General features: G+C 43.9%; 1 protein-coding gene across 6 annotated transcripts in view; it reads left to right on the top strand.

Moving 5' to 3' along the window:
- Positions 1-22,143, top strand: part of P2RX7 (purinergic receptor P2X 7) — a 46,811-nt gene that overhangs the window by 7,251 nt on the left and 17,417 nt on the right. For 5 of the 6 annotated variants that reach the window (XM_034672424.1, XM_034672422.1, XM_034672421.1 and 2 more), the window contains exons 2-9: positions 2,677-2,845; positions 4,192-4,260; positions 5,211-5,283; positions 6,482-6,578; positions 9,932-10,012; positions 10,756-10,885; positions 13,054-13,190; positions 21,147-21,237. In XM_034672424.1, the coding sequence (XP_034528315.1) occupies positions 2,677-2,845; positions 4,192-4,260; positions 5,211-5,283; positions 6,482-6,578; positions 9,932-10,012; positions 10,756-10,885; positions 13,054-13,190; positions 21,147-21,237 (847 nt within the window). The remainder of the gene's footprint in view (positions 1-2,676; positions 2,846-4,191; positions 4,261-5,210; positions 5,284-6,481; positions 6,579-9,931; positions 10,013-10,755; positions 10,886-13,053; positions 13,191-21,146; positions 21,238-22,143) is intronic. The other variant, XM_034672423.1, reaches the window with a different exon arrangement.

Below are 22,143 nucleotides of genomic sequence, written 5' to 3'. Positions count from 1 at the left end.
CAGAAATGGATGTGGTGACTCACTCTTTCAAGGGACTTGGCTACAAAGGAGAAGAGAGGCATTGAGTGGTGGTGGTAGGAGAAGAATGTGGGATCGAGAGAGGGTTTATTTTTAAGGTGGGAAATGATGTCAGAATGCAGATGAAAGGAGACCAGAGAAAGGGAGATGATGAGATAAATGAAAATCATCATCATCATCATCATCATCATCATCACTGTCACCAACTAGCAACCACAAAGAAAGCTTATTCTTTTCTGGGACTAACCATTAGACGTTTCTTCCTTACACTGAGCCCAAATCAGTCTCCCTGTCATTCTCCCCTTTAGTTAGAGTTCTGTCCTGTGATCCCTCTTCTAGATGACACTCTCCAAATGGCTGTACCGTGCTAATATATTTTCCTTTACTTTAAAATAATAACCTCAATCCCTCTGGCCATATGCCCTCAATATGGTATTCAGATCCTTTACTACCTCAGCCAAGCCCACACAACTACACTGTTCATTTGTTAAGGCCCTCTTAAAAGTGGTGCATGCACTCTTGCTTTGCTGGTGGAGCATGAAAGGGCTCCACTTTTTGTGGGTTGGCAAAATGAACTGAAATATAAAATGTATGCATCCTTTAACCCAGAAATTTATCTTAGGGTGCGAAATTATCTTTGGCGTGAAAAGATTCTTTTGCAAGTACATGCCTGGTGACATGAGAGAGGAGAGTGGAGAGGCAATGAAGCATAGTGCTGAAGAGAACAGACTGAGCCTCCATGGTGAAAGACTAGATGCTTACTCCCTGAAGATCAGGAACAAGACAAGGATGCTTGTTTTCACTGCTGCTATTCAACACTGTACTGGAAGTTATAGCCAGAGCAATTAGGCAAGAAAAAGAAATACAAGCCATCCAAATTGGAAAGGAAGAAGTAAAACACCACTCAGATCATATGATCCAATATATGGAGAATCCAAAAGAAGCCACAATGGGGCGCCTGGGTGGCTCAGTCGTTAAGTGTCTGCCTTCGGCTCAGGGCGTGATCCTGGAGTTCTGGGATCGAGCCCCACATCAGGCTCCTCTGCTGGGAGCCTGCTTCTTCCTCTCCCACTCCCCCTGCTTGTGTTCCCTCTCTCGCTGGCTGTCTCTGTCTCTGTCGAATAAATAAATAAAATCTTTAAAAAAAAAAAAGAAGCCACAAAAAGCTACTAAAGTTAATAAACCAATTCAGTAAAGTTTCGAGGTATGAGATCAACACATAAAAATCAGTTGTTTCTGTACACCAGCAAGGGGAAATTAAAAAAGAAAATTAAGAAAATAATTGCATTTATAATAGCATCTGAAAGAGCATAAACTGTGGGGCCAGCGTTGCTACTCTGTGCCTTAGTCTGTTGGGGCCGCTGTAAAAAAATACCATAGATCGAAAGGCTTAGAAACGACAGAAACTTACTTCTCAGACTTCTGGAGGCTGGGAATTCTAAGATCAAGGTGCCGGCAGATAAGGTGTCTGGTGAGAATGCACTTCCTCCTTCACAGAGAGCCATTGTTTTACTGTGCCCTCACATGGTAGAAGGGGCAAGGAGTTTCTGGAAACTCTTTTATAAGGGCATTAATCCCTTCAGCCCTCATGACCTAATTACTTCCCAAAGGCCTCAGCTCCTAATGCCATCACACTAGGCATTAGGTTTCAACATTTGAATTTAGGGGAGTTACAAACATTCAGTCTATAGCACTATTTGAACTTACGCTTGTTTTGTCCGTACCACAGTTTGCTCAGATATAAGGTGGGGATAATACTAGGACCTTCCCTACAGGGTTCTTTTGGGGGTGGTGAGGACTGAAAGAGTTAATATATATTATTAACATATGCTTAAAACAGTGCTTGGCACACAGTAAGAGATATATCAGGGTTACCCCCCCCAAAAAAATGTTTACAATTGGAAAAACTGAGCAAAACTTCCAGTTAAATATCCACTAGGAAGAGACTGGAGGCAAATTATTACAAATTGCCTCTTAGGTTGAACTATATGGAATTGCCGACATCTACTCCTTTGGTCTACAAAATAAGCAATTTTATATGTTCCAATCTAAACCCTAGAATGCTCTATAACCATTCAAAATGATTCTATACCATAGATCTATCTTTATCATATGCTTATCATTACTGTTGTGGAAATTTTTAATAATATATTATTGAGTAAAAATAGCAAGTTACATAAAGCATGTAGAGTGTGGCCGTATTTGGGTGTCATCGTACGGGTAGACCACATTTTGTTGGACACATGCTTAGGTGTTGATGTGTTGCTCAGCCCCAGGACAAAACTGGTGGACAATCTGGAGCTGGACTCTGGTATTTGAGAAGTTGCCCTGTAAATCAGGGTCTATATCAGGCAATACTGGAGACTGACATTGGGGGCCATCATTTCCATGCGGTGAGTGCTCACAGCGCGCAGGTACGATGCTGAGGAGTCTGCACATATATCTCATTTCATCCTCACAACCACCCCTGAGGTAGAGATGATTCTTCCCACTTTACAGATAAGGAAAATGAGTCACAGAGAAGGCAGGTAGCCTGTCCAAAGTCACCCAGCAAAGCTAGGAGGTGAATGCAGGCAGCCCTCGGAACCTGCATCCAACACCACTGCACTGGGCCTCCCTTGAGAAAACCACTGATGCTTTTCTGTGTCTGCCATTTAGCTTTGCTTTGATCAGTGACAAGCGGTACCAAAAGAAAGAGCCTCTTATCAGTTCCGTCCACACCAAGGTGAAAGGGATAGCAGAGGTGAAGGCGGAGATATTGGAGAATGGAATGAAGAAGATGGTGTCTGGGGTCTTTGACACGGCGGATTACACCTTCCCTTTGCAGGTGAGCTCTTGTCAGCAACTCCCAAGGACTCCTCCCTGGTCACTGTCACCAGGGCCCCTGCCTCCCTCCTCTGGGACCCAGAGCCTCATGCCAGAAAAACACCAGCCCTATTTTAAAAAGCTCTATGAAAATCCCAACCGAGAAAACCTAAAAATTGCAAAATTGGGTCAGATCCAGCAGCTCAAAGATGATACTTTGCTTTATCAAGTCCTACGGGGTTTCTCAAAATAGCAGTGTGTCCTGGTGCATTTAAAGCACGATTTGATTCACTCACACTTGATTTATACGCAGCTTTTTAGAAGCAGGGCCATCAAGTCAGCAAGGTCTGCCTAGATCCAGGACAAAGAACTTCCTGCCTAGACAGGACTGGCCCTTCTAAATTGTGTGGAGTTTTATCAACAAAAATGTCCAGAAAAAACTCACTCAGATACATTTCTGCACAAGGGAAAGGAAATAGATGACAAAGAGAGGAAGGGTGTGGATTGCAGGGAGAGGCTTTGTGACTGCTTCAGTTTGCAAGAAGAGGAAATAAGGGGCGCCTGGGTGGCATAGTCCTTAAGCGTCTGCCTTCAGCTCAGGGTGTGATCCCGGCGTTCTGGGATCGAGTCCCACATCGGGCTCCTCCGCTGGGAGCCTGCTTCTTCCTCTCCCACTCCCCCTGCTTGTGTTCCCTCTCTCGCTGGCTGTCTCTCTGTGTGTCAAATAAATAAAATCTTAAAAAAAAAAAAAAAAAAGAAGAGGAAATAAAAGTAGAATAGTCAAAAAGGAGAAACCAAAGTAGGAATGAGAACACCAAAGAACAGATAGGGAGGCTGGAGGGACAAAAGGGCACTTTTGCAGTCTCTGGGAGCTGGAGTGCTTTGCAAAACCGTAAAACCAAGGCCACTATCTGTTTGTTTCTAATGGGGGGTCAGTAAGATCTCCAGCTATTTCCTGGGTTGTTGGCTGCCTTTTGCCCCTTAATTAAAATCCTGGATAATCTTAACAGCGTTCTGATGAAGCCAACACCTCTATCGTCCTACCCCCTCCCCAGGTTTCTTAAGTTTCAATTTAATGGGATTTTATTGTGTCCAAAAAATGACAAGGCTGCTTTTAAGGCTGGAATGGAAAATGAATACTTGATCAGTTTGAATGTCCCTTTGCTCTCCTTCAGCTCAGGAGGGCAGCTCATCTAGCTTTGATATTAAGCCCTCAGCACAGCCCAAGTTTCTCCCGGACCTGATTTCTAGAGTATAGTTTAGAAAGTGGAAGGTTCACCCCCAGGCACTGAGCAGGCTGGATTATTACGATTAAGTAGTTCTGCTCTCCAAGGCCTAGCATTTGCCTCCTCTCCTCTTTCTCTGCAGGGGAACTCCTTCTTCGTGATGACAAACTTTATCAAGACAGAAGGCCAACAGCAGGGGTTATGTCCTGATGTAAGGAGGGGACCTGGAGTGGTCGGGCGGGTGAGAAGAGTTGCTGGAGGGGACACAGGTCAGAGGAAGATGATGGGCAGAGGCCATTTTCACACTACAGTCAGGCTCTGGCTCCCCTAATACTGGCCATTAAACCTGCTCCCTAGAAAACAGAAAGCCAAATGTGCATAAACTGGTCATCTCATTTCTCTTTTCCTTCTGTCCTCAGAAGACCTAGCTGACCTCATTTTCTGAGGCCAGGAGAAAGTGCTGGCTGGCACCCCTTCCTTCCCATTTCCTGCTCAGCCTTTGTGCTGCTTGGACCAGGCCCCCTGCTCTCCAGCGGGGGCTTTCCTGAAAGTGGTACCTGGCTGCCATGGCATCTGCTTTTTAGATTCTTAATTTATTTTTCTTTTTTATTGACATATAACTCCTATGCCATAAAGCCCTCCATTTTAAAGTGTGGAAATGAGTGTTTTTTCGTATTTTCACAATGTTGTACCACTACACTACCTAATTCTAGGACATTTTCATCACCCCAAAAAGAAGTCCTGTACCCATTAGCAGTCACTCCCCAACCCCCTCTTCCCTCAGCCTCTGGCAAGCACCGATCTACTTTCTGTCTCTGTGGATTTGCCTATTCTGGGTATTTCATATCGCTGAGATCATACAATATGTGGCCTTTGGGGGCTGGCTTCTTTCACTCGGCATCACGTTTTGAAGGGTCATTGTGTTGTAGCAGGTGTCGGTGCTTCCTTCCTTTTTACGGCCAAATCATATCCACTGTATGAATGCACTACGCTTTATGTGTCCTGATGAATATTCGGGTTGTTTCTACTTTTCGGCTACTGTGAATGGTGCTGCTGTGAACATTCATGTACAAGTTTTGGTGTGGACAGAGGCATCTGCTTTTCTTTATCTTAAGAGACACACGTTGCTTACTCCCCACTATCCTGTCCTTCTCCCTGCAGTTTCCCACCCGCAGGACGATCTGTTCCTCTGACAGGGGTTGTAAAAAGGGACGGATGGACCCGCAGAGCAAAGGTAAGTTCTGTTTCTTTTCTGGGATCCTGGGGGGTGGGTGGTCTGGTATCTTGGTGACATTCACAATGCCCTAAAGTTCAAATCTTTAGCCTCTGGCTCTCAGCTGCCTTCTTCCACCCTCACCAGGCCATGGGAGGACCTGTGTCTGTCCCATGCCTCTGCTCTGTCCCCAGAGGACTGGCTGCTGACTAGCAATGTGATCTAATTCCCCAGTGACGGCAGCTCCTGAAAACCTCCAGAATTAGCATCTTCAGTGTGCTCATTGGCAGGAAAATCCAATGGCCCACAGTGCCATCTGCCTATGCTGAGCTTTCCCCCTTGAATTTGCCCAAAGGTTGAGCCGTACGGAATTGTAGCCCCAGGGCGCCTGGGGACATACCACTACTAACCTACAGAATTTCTTTATCTCTTGTTTTAACTTAAAGAGGCACATGACAGGGGTGCCCGGGTGGCTCAGTCGGTTAAGCGGCTGCCTTCAGCTAAGGTCATGATCTTGGCATCCTGGGATCGATCCCTGATCGATCCCTGCATCGGGTTCCCTACCCAATGGGGAGCCTGCTTCTCCCTCTCCCTCTGCCTGCTGCTCTGCCTACTTGTGCTCTCTCTCTGTCAAATAAATAAAATCTTAAAAAAAAAAAAAAAAGAGGCACATGACAATAATAAAAAAAAAAGACCACAAAAAAGATAAAACCATCAGTGGTTATAACACACACACATACACAAAAATAGGCCTATTTAACTTGTCCCTCGGGAATCTGCTAGTGACATTAACACTCCAGGAAGATATGCCATGTTCATTCTGTGGCTTTGCACATCCCTGGTCCATGCTGCACACCCCTTACTCCAATGCCTACTTAGACGCCCAGTTCTAGTCCATGTATGCCAGGTGAGAACATACCCTGCTCAGCTTCTCGCTCGGCATCTTTTCTTGCAAAGAAACCAAAAAAGCCAACAGCATCCATGGTCTCTCTGTCTTCTCTCCAAATCTTTTTTAAAAAAAGCTTGTTGTCCGATATGTTCCTTGCTTGAGTTTCCTTATGTAAGTTTGTGGTTCAAATGGGGTCTCGTGGAAACTGAAATTGCTTGGGTTGAAAAACATAAATAAATAGTCTCTTGCTTGGGTTGAGTTCATGATGCGCCCACAGTTTTCACACCTGTGCTTCTCTGACCCCTTAACCCCACCCCCACCCCCCACCAGGGATCCAGACCGGAAGGTGTGTAGTATATAAAGAGAGGCTGAAGACCTGTGAAGTCTCTGCCTGGTGTCCCATCGAGGAAGTGGAAGACGCCCCCCGGTGAGCTGCGGGGGAGGGGGGGGTGGGATGAGATGGCCCCGACCATTGAGCAGATGAAAAGTGAAAAGTCCTGGGTCCTTCTGACTTGGTGACCCTCCATCCCAGGCACACCAGTGGTCTCTGAGAAGGCCATGGTAATTGTTAAAATGTTGTAATAATTCTGTACCGGCTGGCATTTAACTACTACCCTGAGCACCCTTGAGTGCCTCTGGGCCCCTGGTTGTCCCAGCACCTTACAGAGCACCTCTGGAGCCCTCCTCTAGCACTACAGCATGTCCCATTCTGACTGGTCGGTGTCCATACTGAGCGATTAAGGATGGAGAGGTAGCAGGAAGGGTGGGAGGAAAGGAAAAGGAAGAAAGGGGAAGGGGAGAGTAAGGAGGGGGAAAGAGGGAGGGAGGGAGAGAAGAGAAGTTTTCTTAAATTAAGTGATCACAGTGACATACAGATTTATTGATCTTCTCTTTAACACACAAGATCAGTCCCAGAAAGCAGAACTGGTTGTTAAATCTCACAAACCACAGAGATTGGTACATTTCAGCAGAATAGAGAGACCTGGATTCAAATTCTGACTCTAACCCTTCCTTGCTGTGTGACCTTGAGCAAGCGGCTTAACCTCCCTGAGCTTCATTTTCCTTATTTGTAAAATGAGGATAATAGTTGTCCCTACCTCATGGGGCTGTTGTGAGAATTAAATGAGATGACACTTGTACCTCAAAAGCAAAGTGAGCCCCCATGCCTGGCTTACAGTAAGTGCTGAATAATGCACACAAATGCATGCACACACACACGTGCACATGGACACACATGCATAGACACACACAAATGATCTGCCCCTAGAAGTGTGGTGGTTCTAGACCAGCACTGTCCAATGGAACTTTCTGCAATGATGAAAATGTTCTGTACCTGCACTGTCCAATATGGTAGCCACTAGGTACATGTGGCCACTGGGCACTCTAAAATGTAGCTGCTGCAACTGAGCAACTGAATTTTTAATTTAATTTAAATTCAATTTTAATAGCCACACATGCCTAGAGGATACTCTATGGGAGAAGCTCTAGCTTCTAGACGAATATGACTCAAGACCACACCATCAGCATCTTTGGAGCAAAGAGAAGATTGCCCCAAGCTGACTTTTTAGAAGGTGCAGGCAAAGGCTTCCTATATCAGTGTGGGAAGCACTCGGCAGAGTCAGCCTGTCCGGCCCTCAATCATTAATGGTACCACCCAGGTTTATTTCTAGGTCAGAGAAGTTTCTTTTTCACAGAAAGAATCGCCCAGGGCCTGAGTAAGAAATCAGCTAACACTCAAGTAGTCCCTGGTTCAAGGCAAGAGGCCTCTTGATTGCCTGTGGTTTTCAGTCACCAACTTATTCATCAGATAAATATTGGACATCTCCAATATGCAGATCCTTGGACTGCAATTTTACGTGACCTTGGGCAAGCAGCCCCCTGAACTTCAGTTTCCTCGTATGTTATACAAAGGGATTACTCAAATGATTCATTTAATCTTTCAGTCAACACATCCAATGCCACGTAGGAGGTATTAGATATTTATTTTACATGTAACTATGCGCAAGAGACTGTGCTAAAAATATAAGCAGACCCAGACAGCAAGCAGGTCCCAAGCCTCTTGCAGTCTAATCAGAGGTAAGACATGTGTACAGAGAGCTGTAATTCAAGACAGAAAGTTAAGAGTGTCATAAGAGAGGAATAAAGGGCTTTGATCCTTCAAGTTTCAAGTGCTCTTATTCTTAGAATGTTGCCCAGGAAGCATGGGATTTAGGGTGTTCTAAAGGTAAATGGTCTGGCATGTAGTAGGCATTTGTTGTAAGATTTTTTTTATGCAAATGTAAGAAATACAACTTAAACTGGCTTCAGGAAAAAAGACAATGTTATCATTTTTTTAAATTCCTATAAATGAGGAGTCCAGAAGGCCTAGCTTCAGGAAAGGCTTGATCCAGGCTTCAAATAAAAATGATGTCATTAAGATTCTCTCTTTTTCTTTCTGTCTCTTCCAACCCCCATCCTCACCCCCAACCCCACCCCCAGTTATTCTTTCTTCTGTTTTGGTTCTCCTCACACTGTGGTCCAGGGAATTCCAGGTTTACATTGTCTTTACTACTGGCAATCCTAAAGAAAATGAGTTCTTCTTTTTTCAGTATTTCCTACAAAAGCCCTAGAATGTTTTCATTGGCCTAAGTCATACAACAATCTATGAACCAACACTATAGCCAAGAGGATTGGATTATTCTGTTTAGCCAGCTCTGGATCACTTGCCCATACTGGGAGCTGTAAGGATGGGCAGGAGAGGGACTCCTCCCCACCCAACCCTCCGGGCTGAGAGTGGAAGAGACCAGGCTATCCCAAAGGGAGAAAACTGAGGTGCTTCTAACAGAAGGGGAATGGATACTGGGCAGGCAAAAACTATAGTGTTCTCTATAGTTATATCCTAAATAGAGGTAAAGCGGGGCTCTGGCAATTCTGGAATAAAAAGTAGATCATTCTTGGTGCCCCCTTCCAAATAACTCCATCCTTTCCTGGTGCTATTCCCATTATATATATCTGCCCCCCACTCAGGCCTGCCAACAATAAGGTACCAGCTGTATCTCTTTATCCACAGCCAATTCTCTCCATCTTTAGCAGACTGTCAATTGCATAAGGACAAAAAACCTTGACCGTCTTGTTCATCACTGTACTCCCAATGCCCAGCAGAATAAATATTTGTCTAATGAATGAATTGATGGGTTGCGGGTGGACCTTCCTAAAGTCTAGGATTTGGGCTCCTTTAACTCATGGAGAATTTATGCTACTCAGAGCCTATCGACCTATGACTGATAGAGCCCACTATATGTGTGTGGCCCTGTGTTAAAGGCTGGGGATGTCAAGATAAAAAAAAAAAAATCCAAGCCTATTGGGAAAAATACAAACAGGGTTGTGCTGGAGCTGGCTTATACTGACTCTGAGTCAATTATGCTCATCCCTTCCCAACTCCAAGTCCAGTAATCCCCACTAGTGGCTTGAGATCAGCCATGGTGGGAGTACTTACACTCCAGTAGTCAGTAAATGGTACATATCAGAGCTTTTCTTCCCCACTGGGGGAAAGAAATGTTAAACATTCACCAGCACATCACCACACATACCTAAACATACAATTACATCAGAGTGTGAGAAGGGTTATAGTAAATGCCATGGGGTCTCAGGAAGAGAGAAATTCTTCCTCTTTTTTAGATTTTTAGGAAGGTTTTGCCCACTAGACTATATATCTCTTCACTCATTGCAATGACCCAAGCCAGAAACCAGAAGCCCGTGGTCCCATTGGCCCCACACTGATCCCCATTTCTCCTCTCTCAGGCCCGCACTCTTGAACAGTGCTGAAAACTTCACTGTGCTCATCAAGAATAACATCGACTTCCCTGGCCACAACTACACCACGTAAGTGCCCAGAATGTCTGGCCGTGAGCTCCTCCTGCTGTGTAATGGATTACACCAAAATTCAGAAGCTTAACAACCCACGTGTATTATCTCACGCAGTTCTGTGGGTAAGGAATGTGGGAATGACTTCACTGGGTGGTNTGCTGTGTAATGGATTACACCAAAATTCAGAAGCTTAACAACCCACGTGTATTATCTCACGCAGTTCTGTGGTAAGGAATGTGGGAATGACTTCACTGGGTGGTTCTGATTCAGGGTCTCTCAGGTTGCAGTCAAGCTGTCAGTGGGGACTGCAGTCATCCCTGGCTTGACTGGGGCTGAGAATCCTCCACCAAGCTCACTCACTTGGTTGTCAGCAGGAGGTTCAGTTCCTCATCATATGGACCTCCCTGTAGGACTGCCTGGGTGCCCTTGGTAATGCTGTCTGGCTTCCCCCAGAGCAAGTGATCCAAGAGGGACAGAGAACAAACCAGCAAGAGAGTAAACAAGATGGAAGCCACAGGCTTTTATGACTTAAGCTCGGAAGTGACACATCATCATTTCTGCTACATGCTAGTGTCACAAAGACCAACCCAGCACAGGGTGGGAGGGGACTACCCAAGGGCGTGAATCCCAGGGGCTGAGGATCCCCGGGGCCCCTCATGGAACCCAGCTACCAACTGGCTCACTCCTATGAAAGAGATGAGTCTCTGTTTTCAAAAACATGTTTGTTTGTTTGCTTGCTTGCTTCTTGTTGTGTGCAGGAGAAACATCTTGCCGGGTGTAAACATCACTTGTACCTTTCACAAGACTCAGAATCCGCAGTGTCCCATTTTCCGACTAGGAGATATCTTCCAAGAAACAGGAGATAATTTTTCAGATGTGGCAATTCAGGTTAGTGGCGTCTCTGGATAGCGAGGGTGTGTGTCGGGGGATGGAAGATGTCAAATGGCCAAGAGGCCAGGCCCCTGGGTCTTGTTATAGGGCTCCCTTTATTGAGCATTCAGTAAATCCCTGCCCAGTGCCAAGGCCTTTCCCTGAATTACCCCATCTAATCCCATGACAACCCTGCGAGTGACATCCCTGGGCAGTAGTTCCCGTGGTTGCTGTAACGAGCCATCGTGATCTCGGTGGCTTAAAACAACACACATTTCTTTTACACTTCTGGAGGTCAGAAGACCAAAATCAGTTTCACTGGACCAAAATCAGCAGGGCCATGCACCCTCCAGAGGCTCCAAAGGAGAATCTATTCCTTGCCATTTCCACCTTCTGGAGCTAGAAGTTCGTAGCCCCTTCTCCCAGCTTCGAAGTCAGCTGCATAGTATCTTGCCTCAGTGGTCACACTGACTTATTCTGTGCCAAATCTCCGCCTGCCTCCCTCTTATAAAGATAGTGGTCTTTTTCAGAGAAAGCATTTTTTCAGGGAAAGCATTTATAAAAGGAAACATGTAGGGCCCCCCGGATAATCCAAGATAATCTCCCCATCTCAAGATCCTTAATTTCATCGCATCCGCAGTCTCTTTTACCGTATAAGATAACATAGCTGAAGATTCCGAGGGTTGGGACCTGGGAATAGGAATACCTTTGGGAGCCATTATTCAGACCAGCACACCTGGANTCAAGATCCTTAATTTCATCGCATCCGCAGTCTCTTTTACCGTATAAGATAACATAGCTGAAGATTCCGAGGTTGGGACCTGGGAATAGGAATACCTTTGGGAGCCATTATTCAGACCAGCACACCTGGATTAGTCAGGATTCTTCCAGTTGCACCTTATAGACATCCAACTCAACTGATTCAAGCAAAGAATCCATTAAAAAGCAGTTTGGGGGCAAAAAGAAAACCAAACTCAATTGGCTTAAGCGAAAAAAAGAACCATGTATTATTAACTCATGTGAAGACACCAGGGGAAATGGACCTTCTAGTACACCCGAGGCATTTTCATACCTCAGGAATTTTCTTTTCTTTTTAAAGATTTTAGGTATTTATTTGTTTTAGAGAGGTAGCACCCCACCTTGGGAATTTTCTTCTGCTCTTCCCCTCTGCCTGGGAACAGTCTAGCCCCAGACATAGCATTAGCTATCTCCCTCACCTGCATCCAACATTTGCTCAAATATAAGCTCACTGAAGCTTTCCCTTACCACTACCTTTAAAATGACAATTTCAGGGCACCTGGTGGCTCAGTCAGTTGGGCATCCGACTCTTGATCTCAGCTCAGGTCTTGATCTCAGCGTTGTGCATTCAAGCCCCACATTGGGCTCCACACCGGGCGTGGAGTCTACTTAAAAAAATAAATAAAAATAAAAGTATTATTCTAAGTAAAAGAAGTCAATCACGAAAGATCACATATTATATGATTTCACTCATATGAAAATTCAGAATAAGGAACTCTATAGAGACAGAAAGTAAATTAGTGGTTGCTTAGGGCTGAGAGGAGGGGTGGGAAGGGGTGTTGACTAAAAGTTTAGGGGTTTCTTTTGGAGGCAATGAAACCTATAAAATTTATTATGGTGACAGTCACACATATACATGAATATACTAAAACTGTTGAATTATACATTTTTATACACTTGCACAAATTGTATTGGAACTATATCTTAATAGAGCTATTTAAAAAAAAAGAAATGAAAATGCCAATTGTGTTTAGGGGAAAGAGTAGACAATGTGAAATAAGAGCTTTCTCCAGGGGAGTGTTGGGAGGTAAAGCAGAAAAGATATGTGATGGGGTTTCCTGAATTCCAATGTAACAAGCTTCAATTTAATCTTTAATGGGGGGGCCGCCATTCAAGGTGTTAGATTATGGAAGAGATTTACTGAAAGCTGTATTTTAGGAAAATCAATCTAAGGTTGTGTCCAGATGGGAGGAGGAGCAGGGAGATGCTTTTGCAGCCTCTTGTGTGTGTTAGATGGGGCTGTGCTCGGGGCTCTGAAACTTAAATCTGTTGTGTCTCTCTAAAAAGAAAACCTTTCCCTCAGTGATCACCCCTGTGCAGGGAGAGGTCTGGCGGCTGCATCCCAAGTACAGCAGGACTTAGAGGCTGTATCTCCTTGTCTTCCCCAGGGAGGGATCATGGGCATTGAGATCTACTGGGACTGCAACTTGGACGGCTGGTTCCATCACTGCCGTCCAAAATACAGTTTCCGTCGCCTTGACGACAAGACCACCAATGAGTCCTTGTACCCTGGCTACAACTTCAGGTAACAGCGCCCGGAAACATCCAGGCCCCGCTGAATTGCATCCCCAGCAATCAGTGAGAAATAATTTTGGTTCCCAAGGCAACAAGATGAATGCAGAAGGCTTCCTCTAAGAACTGGGGGTGACAGGATTTCTGTATGAATCTTTTTTTCTTTTTAATTATTAAAGTGATACACACTCTTTGTAAAACGGAAACAAGACTGGGGAAACAGAGAAGAGTGTAGACAGGAGGATATAAATCACCCATAATTCCTCAACCCTGAGATAATCAAAGATAACTGGTGAATTTTCCTTCCTTTAACTGATTGCTTCATGAAGCTTCTACGAGAGCAGATCATATTTATAACCTGGTATTCTGTTTGCGTGTTTGTTTTGCCATTCCCTGAGTCACTCAGAATTCCTTGTGACCATCACATTAATGATCCCATGGTGTGAGCATAATGATAACAAGAGGCACAACTTAGGGTGGGCCTTTTATATACCAGGCCCTCGACGTCATCATTTCTCCACCTTACATCAATCCTGGAAGGTGGATATTAGTGTTCCCAGGTAGAGCTGAGAAAGGCAAAATGATTTGCCCGGGACCCACAGCTAACAGTAGCCCCATAACCTTAACTAACCTAGGTCACTCTGACCCCCAAACCCACATGCTTTTCCTCCCATCACATGGTTTTCTTGCCTGTTCCTCCATTACTGGACATTTGGGGTACCTCCAGTTTTTCCATTACAAATAATTCTACACTACACATTTTTGTACATAAATCTTTGAATTCTGGATTGTCTCCTTAGGATAAATTTCTAGAAGTAGAATTATTGGATCAAAGGTGACTAACATTTTCTCATATGCTTTCAGGTTTTTAATCTTTTTCCGATGCCTGTATTTTTCATTTCTCAGATTTATATTCAGTTCTTTCTCAAAGCCATCTATTAGTGTTTCAGTGAGGTCCATTCTGACCTTATGGATCCTATTCCTTCTGTTCTACTGTATAACCCCTTTCACAGTGACCCATTACCTGTAGTAACTTGGGTGAGATTTCCTCTTCCGAGGCTTTGAAGCAATTGCTGGTGACTTCCAGCAGGAAAGGTCTTGTGCGAAGTTGTGTGTGTGCCATGGGACACAGAGGCATTCTTCTGGGGTGATTATGTAATTTTCTAGTCTGCAGGACTATGTGGCATCTATCAATTATCAACCAGTTTTTGGCTTAATTTCTGGGTGCTGGATGTCTTCACTCTGCTAGAAGTATCCTATCCCTGCTGCCTCCCTGGGTAGGGCTCCTGCGGTCTCAGCTCCCTTCCCTAGAAGTGTAAGACTCGAGCTCCTCAGCTACAGATCTGGTTGGGGTACTGCTACGGGACACACTCCAGACTCCAGACAGGGCTCCAGTTCCCACTCCCCACTCATCTCTAGCACCTAAAACACAACTTTCCTTGTTTTGAGCTCAGTAATACATTGATAGGACTTTTAAAAATATATTTTATCTTGCATTTCTTTTTTTTTTTTTTTGCTGGATCATATGGTAGTTATATTAGAATATAATTTAAAAAAAAGTTCAACATGGTAAATTAAGTAAATAAATAAATAAAAATAAAAAATTTTTTAAAAATAAAATAAAATGACAAGANCGATCCCATAACGCCGGGATCACGCCCTGAGCCGAAGGCAGACGCCTAACCGCTGTGCCACCCAGGCGCCCCGATAGGACTTTTAAAAATATATTTTATCTTGCATTTTTTTTTTTTGCTGGATCATATGGTAGTTATATTAGAATATAATTTTAAAAAAAAGTTCAACATGGTAAATTAAGTAAATAAATAAATAAAAAATAAAAAATTTTTAAAAAATAAAGAGATAAGTTGGCAAGTATATGGGAAAAAATAACTCTAGCACACTGCTGGTGGGAGTGCAAATTAGTACAACCACTATGAAAAACAGTATGCATGTTCTTCAAAAAATAATAAGAGTGGGTTTAATAGTAAAAATATATGAGTCAGTTAAAGGTTTAAAAATTTTATGAATAAATCAATCAAGAGGTATTTAATACATTTTAGTACTTCCTAAATAAAAGCCCTCATAAAATAGAAGACAATTTTTTAACACAATCGAGGATATTGATCTTGTGTGTGTGTGTGTTTCCTCCTTTTTTTAAATTTTTTTAATTTATTTTTTTATTTTTTGATGTAAAGTTCAATGATTCATTAGCTGCATATAACACCCAGTGCACCATGCAATACGTGCCCTCCTTACTTCCCCTCACCAGCCTATCCCGTTCCCCCACCCGCCTCCCCTCTGAATCCCTCAGTTTGTTTCTCAGAGTCCACAGTCTCTCATGCTTCATCTTTGTGTGCGGTGGGAGGTGGTGGGCGTATTGTACTGGTGCTCAGGCTGCCACCTTGATTGGAAGTCCTTTTGGTAATAACATGTTCAAGACTCCTGATACCACCTGCTGCCCCACCTGCAGTCTTGTCTGACTTCTAACGTTCTTTGTAGTGCACCTTGTATGCTTCTTACTTCTGGACTTCAATCCTGTAGGAGCTGACTAGACTCCTGGTTCATTTTCACCACTGAAACTGGCTGGTGCTGGTTTGGTGCTGACTTGCTCTTGTTTTGACCCTCTGCAGAGCTGACGCCTCTGCTCCTGACTTTTCCCCAGTAGTGATCCTGTGCCATCCTAACTTCGATTCCATGTTACCTCCTATGTCTGGGTCATTTCTTCAGCCTGTTGCTACAACTCTGCCCCAGCACCAACTTGGCCCTTAAGTTTGAGGTCCCATGACCTCTCGTTGCTTGTGGATACAAGGCAGGTTTCGGCAATTGTAATTATGGCTGATCCTTTTGTGCCATTTGGTTCCAGACACAATGTAGGCTTGTGCTGTCCCCTTTTCAAAAAGAGTTGCCAACTACGTCCCTGGAATAAAGGCTATACAATCATTTTGCCTATGAAGCCGGTAGGAAATTGGTATTGGCACTCCTTATTTATTCATTCATCAAATATATATCGAAGAAAAAAATACTGTTGTCTGAATTGGTATGTACTGGTAAACAAAATAAAGTTACTACTTAGCTTATATTCTGGTAGGACATGAATATAAGTCATTATAACATATAAAACAAAAATATAAGTAAATTAAGAACAACAACAAGGAAACATCATTAGTCATTAGGGAAATGCATATTTAAACCACAAGGAGAAACACCTACATATACCCCCGCCCCCAAGAATAGGTAAAATTTTTTAAAAGGCTGGCAGTTCCAAATGCTGACAAGGAGGAGAAGCAACTGGAACTTCTTTATTTCCCTGGTGGGAGTGTAAGATGGTACAACCACATTAGAGAACTGTTGGGCAGTTTCTTATAAAGTTAAACATACATCTATCCTCTAATCCAGAAACCCCACTCTTAGGTAAAGAAAGGAAACATAGGTCCACACAAAGATTTGTACATGAATGTTCACAACAGCCTTCGTCATCATTACCAAAGCCCAGAAACAACCCAAATGTCCAACAGGTGATCGGAGAAATAAATTGTGGTATATTTATACAATAAAGTACTAGTTAGTATAAATGAAGAAGGAACAAACTGCCTGCACATGCAACAACATAGAGGAGTCCCACCAACATTATGATGAGTGAAAGGAGCTAGACTGAAACGAGCCATAGTGTATGATGCCATTTATATGAAGTACAAGAATAGGCAAAACAACTTTTCTATGATGATAAAAGACAACAGTGGGTGCTGCTCTGGAGAGTGGGGGATGGGGAGGCAAAAAGGGAGTTGACTGGAAAGGAGCACAGAAGAGTTTTCTGAAGCAATGGAATGTTCTAGATCTTGATAGGGGTATAGGTTATACACTGTATTCATTTGTCAAAACTCATTGAACTCAACTCCTAGGAATTGTGTGCCTTATTATATGTAAACTATACCTCAATAGAGCAAACAACTCCAATAAGACCATTTCAGATGATGATAAAGCTGGGAAGAAAATCAAACAAGATACTGTATTGCAGGGCTGGAGTGGAGCGGGGGGTGGGGGTGGGGGAAGCGACCAGAGAAGGCCTCTCCAAGCACAGGGTAGGACCCCTGCAGATATCACTTGTTTTCCTGAGGCTTGTCCTTTCCTAGTTAGGAAGAGCAACTGCACAGACAGGAGCCCATGTTAGGGGACTCGCCTTGCAAAACTTTGTAGCTTCTCTGAATACCTTTAATATTAACAGCGTAGACCAGTGGTTCTCAAAGTGCAACGCCCAGCATCAGGATCACGTGTTGGGAACATGTTAGAAATGCAAATTTGCAGGCTCTGCCCTGGACCTACTGAATCAGACACCCTGGGGATAGTCTTCACAAGCCCTCCAGGTGAGAGCCTCTCAGGTGTGAGAACCACTGATCTAGAACCTCCATACTCAAAGTGTAGTCCTGGTACCAGCACATGGCCTCACCTGGGAGCTTGTTATAATGTGGAATCTGAGACCCCACTCTTGATTAACTTAATCTAAATCTGCATTACAACAAGATTCCCAGAAGATCCATGTGCACATTGAAGTTTGAGAAGCACTAGTCTAGACTAGATCACCTAGCACCCCAAACATACTTTCTTCATAGAGGTTTCACCTGACTACATTTTGTCTCTACAACCAGATTGCCACTTTCCTGGGGAAGTGAATAAAACAAGGCATCTACTTAATCTGTACATGGAAGTGTAGGCAAAAGTGCACATGTGCGTGCACACACACATTCACTGCTTCCTAACACTTCTGCTCGCATTCCTACTGACTTCTGGAGGGGTCTGCTCAAGCAAATGGGTCTCTTTACGTTTTACCTAAGGCAGCATCATAAACTGGCAGGCAGCCTTCAACTATGTCTTATTTCTGTTTACTTGGTTTTTGCCTATACAACGTTTTGAAAGTTGAGACATTCTACATAAAAATCTGGACTTCCTACTTTTCTTGAAAAATTTAACTATTTGGGGGGAAAAAACAACTAAACCATTTGACAAACTCTGGGTTCATATCTCACACAGCAGCACTCCACTGGAGGTGAGTGTCAGAGGTTCCCTTTAGAAAGGGCATGCGGGGTTTTTTTGTTGTTTATTACAGTCCCCACCACTCCCTGTTGCCTAATACCCGGCCTGCATCACTCATTTCTGTCACCTGCCTAGTCCCTGTAGACAATTGAGTTTGAGACCCTTGACTAAAGACCAGCTGAGATCAAGACACAAGATGCTTTTCACCTCTTCTGGGTCAGTGGAGTTTCTTCCAAGGCCCTGAAAGTAGCTCCTAGTTTAGGTAATGCTTTGATATCCCCTGCTGCTCTACTGAACAGGCTTACAGCCGTTGGCAAGAAGAGACAATTGGGTCAGTCGTCCCCTGACTTTGTTGTTGTTGTTGTTTAAGCAGTCTCCAAAAGCATGCAGGGCAATGCTCCCAACAGATGTTACCAAATGTCCTTTGAGTTGCTGAGGGAAGCCTAAGAACATCAGCTCCTGGAGAGATCTGAGCTTTCTGAAGAATCAAGGTGGTTATGATGTTAATATTCTTTTAGAACATGTTAGAGCATTTGTTGTCTGGAAGAATGAGCACCAGAAGAAATCTCTGGCCAGAAATAAATTGTCAAGTTCTGATGGATAACTGGACAGGTTATTTTCAAACAGCCACAACAAAGAGAAGGGAATTAGGGATTATATGAGTTTTATGAAAAAAATAGAACTTCCTGAAACATAGAAAGTTGAAGAAGTTGATCACATTATGGAATTTTGTCCTTTACCAAAGATCCACGGCAAACGGTCCTTATTTGGTAAACGTGATTCAGTTTACTTACAGCATGTATAAAGCAGGGCAGGCCCACACGGCATGCCTGATGCACTTCCCTGGTTCAGACTGGGCCTATGCCTGTGTGAGTTTCCTCTGCCCTCTGTAACAAATGACCGCAAACTTGGTGGCTTAGAACAACAGGAGTGTGTTCTCTCACGGTTCTAGAGGCCAGAAGTCTAAAATCAAGGAGTCAGCAGGGACACACTCTCTGAAGTCTCTAGGGGAGGATCCTTCCTTGCCTCTCCCGGCTTCCCGTGGCTCCCCATGCTCCTTGACTTGAGGCTGCATCACTCCAATATCTGCCTCCATCTTTATGTGGGCTTTTCCTCCATGTTTCTGATTCAACTCTCTTCTCCTTTCTCTTATAAAGACACCAGTTATTGGATCCACCCTAAATCCAGGATGATCCCATCTTGAGATCCTTCATCATTTCTGCAAAGACCCTATTTCAAATAAGGTCACATTCACAGGTACAGGGGTTGGGCACTCGGACCTACTTATTGAGGGTCCATTATTCAAACAATTACAGCGTGCAAAAAACATTGTGTTTCTCAGAGCCTTGTGTTTCTCAGAGTATAGACCACTGGCCATGTCACCAGATCCACCTGGCACCTTTCCAGAAACATCTCAGACTTTCTGAAACCACCCTCTTGGGGGGTGAGGCCCAGGAATCTACCTCTGAACACACAAGTGATTCTTATCCTTAGTTCAAGAACCACTGTCCCAAGACCCTTTGCTTTGTGTATTAAAAAATAAATCACTCAGTAGAGCAGCAGAACAAAGAACTGTCATGGAATGAGAATAATCAGAGGCAAAGTAATCGAAACCCTCTGGCCAGAAACAGGTGTTGAAGCACCTAAGAATATCTAACTGATCTCAACATCATATTTTGAGAGTTAAAAAAAAAAATAGGAGCTTCAAATGCTCCATACTGTATTCTGGCAGAGCATCTGTCTTCTGTTTTCTTCTCTCTCCACACCTGTAAATAGATTGTGAATTAGTAACTCAGAAAATATCTTACCTAAAAACAACCTCCAAAAGGTGGTCAGGGGGAGGGACAGATTTAAAAGTTTTGCGAGGTATGTGGTTTAAGACTTCTTAATTATCCATGAAAACAAAACATTCCACTTTTCTTGACTGTAACACTGGTGAGAGCTGCGTGTTTGCGGTGACTGTGATTTGTGCCCGAGCCTTAATTTATAAAGGTGGCTGAGTAACGACACGGAGAGGTCACTGCCGCTGAAAGAACTTTATTACTTACATTTCCCAAGAGGAGGGGCACACCACGCCACATAGGGCCACAGGGAGAGCATAGGGTTTGGTCAGGATGTGGAAGGATCAAGGAGAAAGCATGGCCCAGAACCTTCACTGTGTTTTCCACGGGACAGGCAAGGCAGGGCAGGGCAACAGCCTAGGATTGGCCTGCTTGGGTAATGTAGGCAGGCTCTGGGCTACAGGTACAGCCTCTCACTGTGGGCACCTGGCCCTGGGCAACCTGGCCTTGGGTGACCTGGCGCAGGGGAAATACTGGCTCCGTGTGTGAGGGCTAGAGAGAGGAGGTGGTTGGGGATATGGATTCAGGATTGGTCAGAGGGTCTGTAATATGATTTTCGGGCACTCACAAAAGCTGGATCACACAGAAGATGTAAACAATCGTGCCTGTTAGTTTGGCCCTGGGATAACAGATGCAAATAGACAAATACAGAATCTAAGAAAATGCAATTAGAACAGATTGCTGAGAGGCACGTAGCCCCAATCCAGCAATTAGTGTCTAGGATCCCCACCCCACTTTGTTCTAGAAGCCAAACTCCCTTAAGAAATAATCAGATTTGCTTGAAACTGGTTTTTTTTTTAATTTGTCTGGTTGTTGTTAATACTATATTGGTTAAAAATTGTTCACTTTAATCTTAAATGGAAAGCAGATTTTGTATCACTCTGTAATGGTGGAAGAAAAGGAGGCAACGTGGGAAGTGGTGCTTCGGTTCCAAGAGAGTAATTTGTGGGTTTGGATTACGTTCTCCCCTCTGCCAACCACAGCAGAGCTAGAAGATGAACAAGGAAGACTAACTCGGCTCCTGTTTTGGGTTTTCCTTTCATGAAATGCCAGCATGTTCAGACAGATCTTTATAAACATGGACCCTTCTCCTCCTACAGATACGCCAAGTACTACAAGGAAAACAACGTTGAAAAACGGACTCTGATAAAAGTCTTTGGAATCCGTTTTGACATTCTGGTTTTTGGCACCGTAAGTCTCTGCTCCCAACCACTGGCACCTCCATTCCTATGACTGTGTCCTAATTATTCCTGTAATGCCTCAGGGGGTGAATGTTTCGGTCCTAGTCATTAGCTGGCATTGTGCATCTCGCATGTGGGATAAGAGGGGGAAGAAATGTCCTTGGGGTCCTGTCCATGATGAAGTCATCTGATGAGTACAAGAGTGGGACTGGGAGAAAAACTGAATATTCAACTTTAAAAATACTCTGATGCTTAAAAAGAGAGAGGGAAAGAAAGAAATCTGTTTGCAAAATACTTTATAAGTAACAGAATCCAACTCGAATTGGCTTAGGGAAAAAAAAATTTTTTTTTTTACTCTCATATAGGTGAAAAATCCAGGGGCAGTTTTCAAGCTTCAGGCATGGCTGGCTCCAGATGTTCAAACAACATCCTTAGGAATCTGCCTCCCTCCATTTCTTACATCTGTTCTCCTCTGTTTTGGCATTATCCTCAGTTGGCCATGTCTACATAGTGGTTTAAGGCAGCTCCTTATATCTTACCAACCTAGCAATCTCAAGTAAAAAGAAAACATCTCTTTGCTAAAAGGTTTGGCAAAGGATTCAGGTAAATGCCATTGGCTCTGACTGGCCCAATATAGGCCATTTGCCCTGTGCTGAACTACCCATTATGTTTAGGTCACACCATACTCTCAATGGCCGGTCTTGGACCTCCCCTGAACCAGCCCCTTCTCCTCAAACTACAGGGACCAAGTATGGACAGAGATGGTTCTCCAAAGGAAAACTGGGGTGTTGTCTCCACAAGAAGGAGGGAGGGGATGCTGGGCATGCAAAAATCCACAGATGCACACAATGTCTGGCCAAAACTGTATTATTTATGTTATATGTTATGTCATATGGTGGTAAGCAACACAACAATG

Source organism: Ailuropoda melanoleuca, chromosome 12, assembly GCF_002007445.2.
Source record: "Ailuropoda melanoleuca isolate Jingjing chromosome 12, ASM200744v2, whole genome shotgun sequence".
NCBI lineage: Eukaryota > Metazoa > Chordata > Mammalia > Carnivora > Ursidae > Ailuropoda > Ailuropoda melanoleuca.
This window is presented reverse-complemented; position numbering and strand designations above follow the sequence as displayed.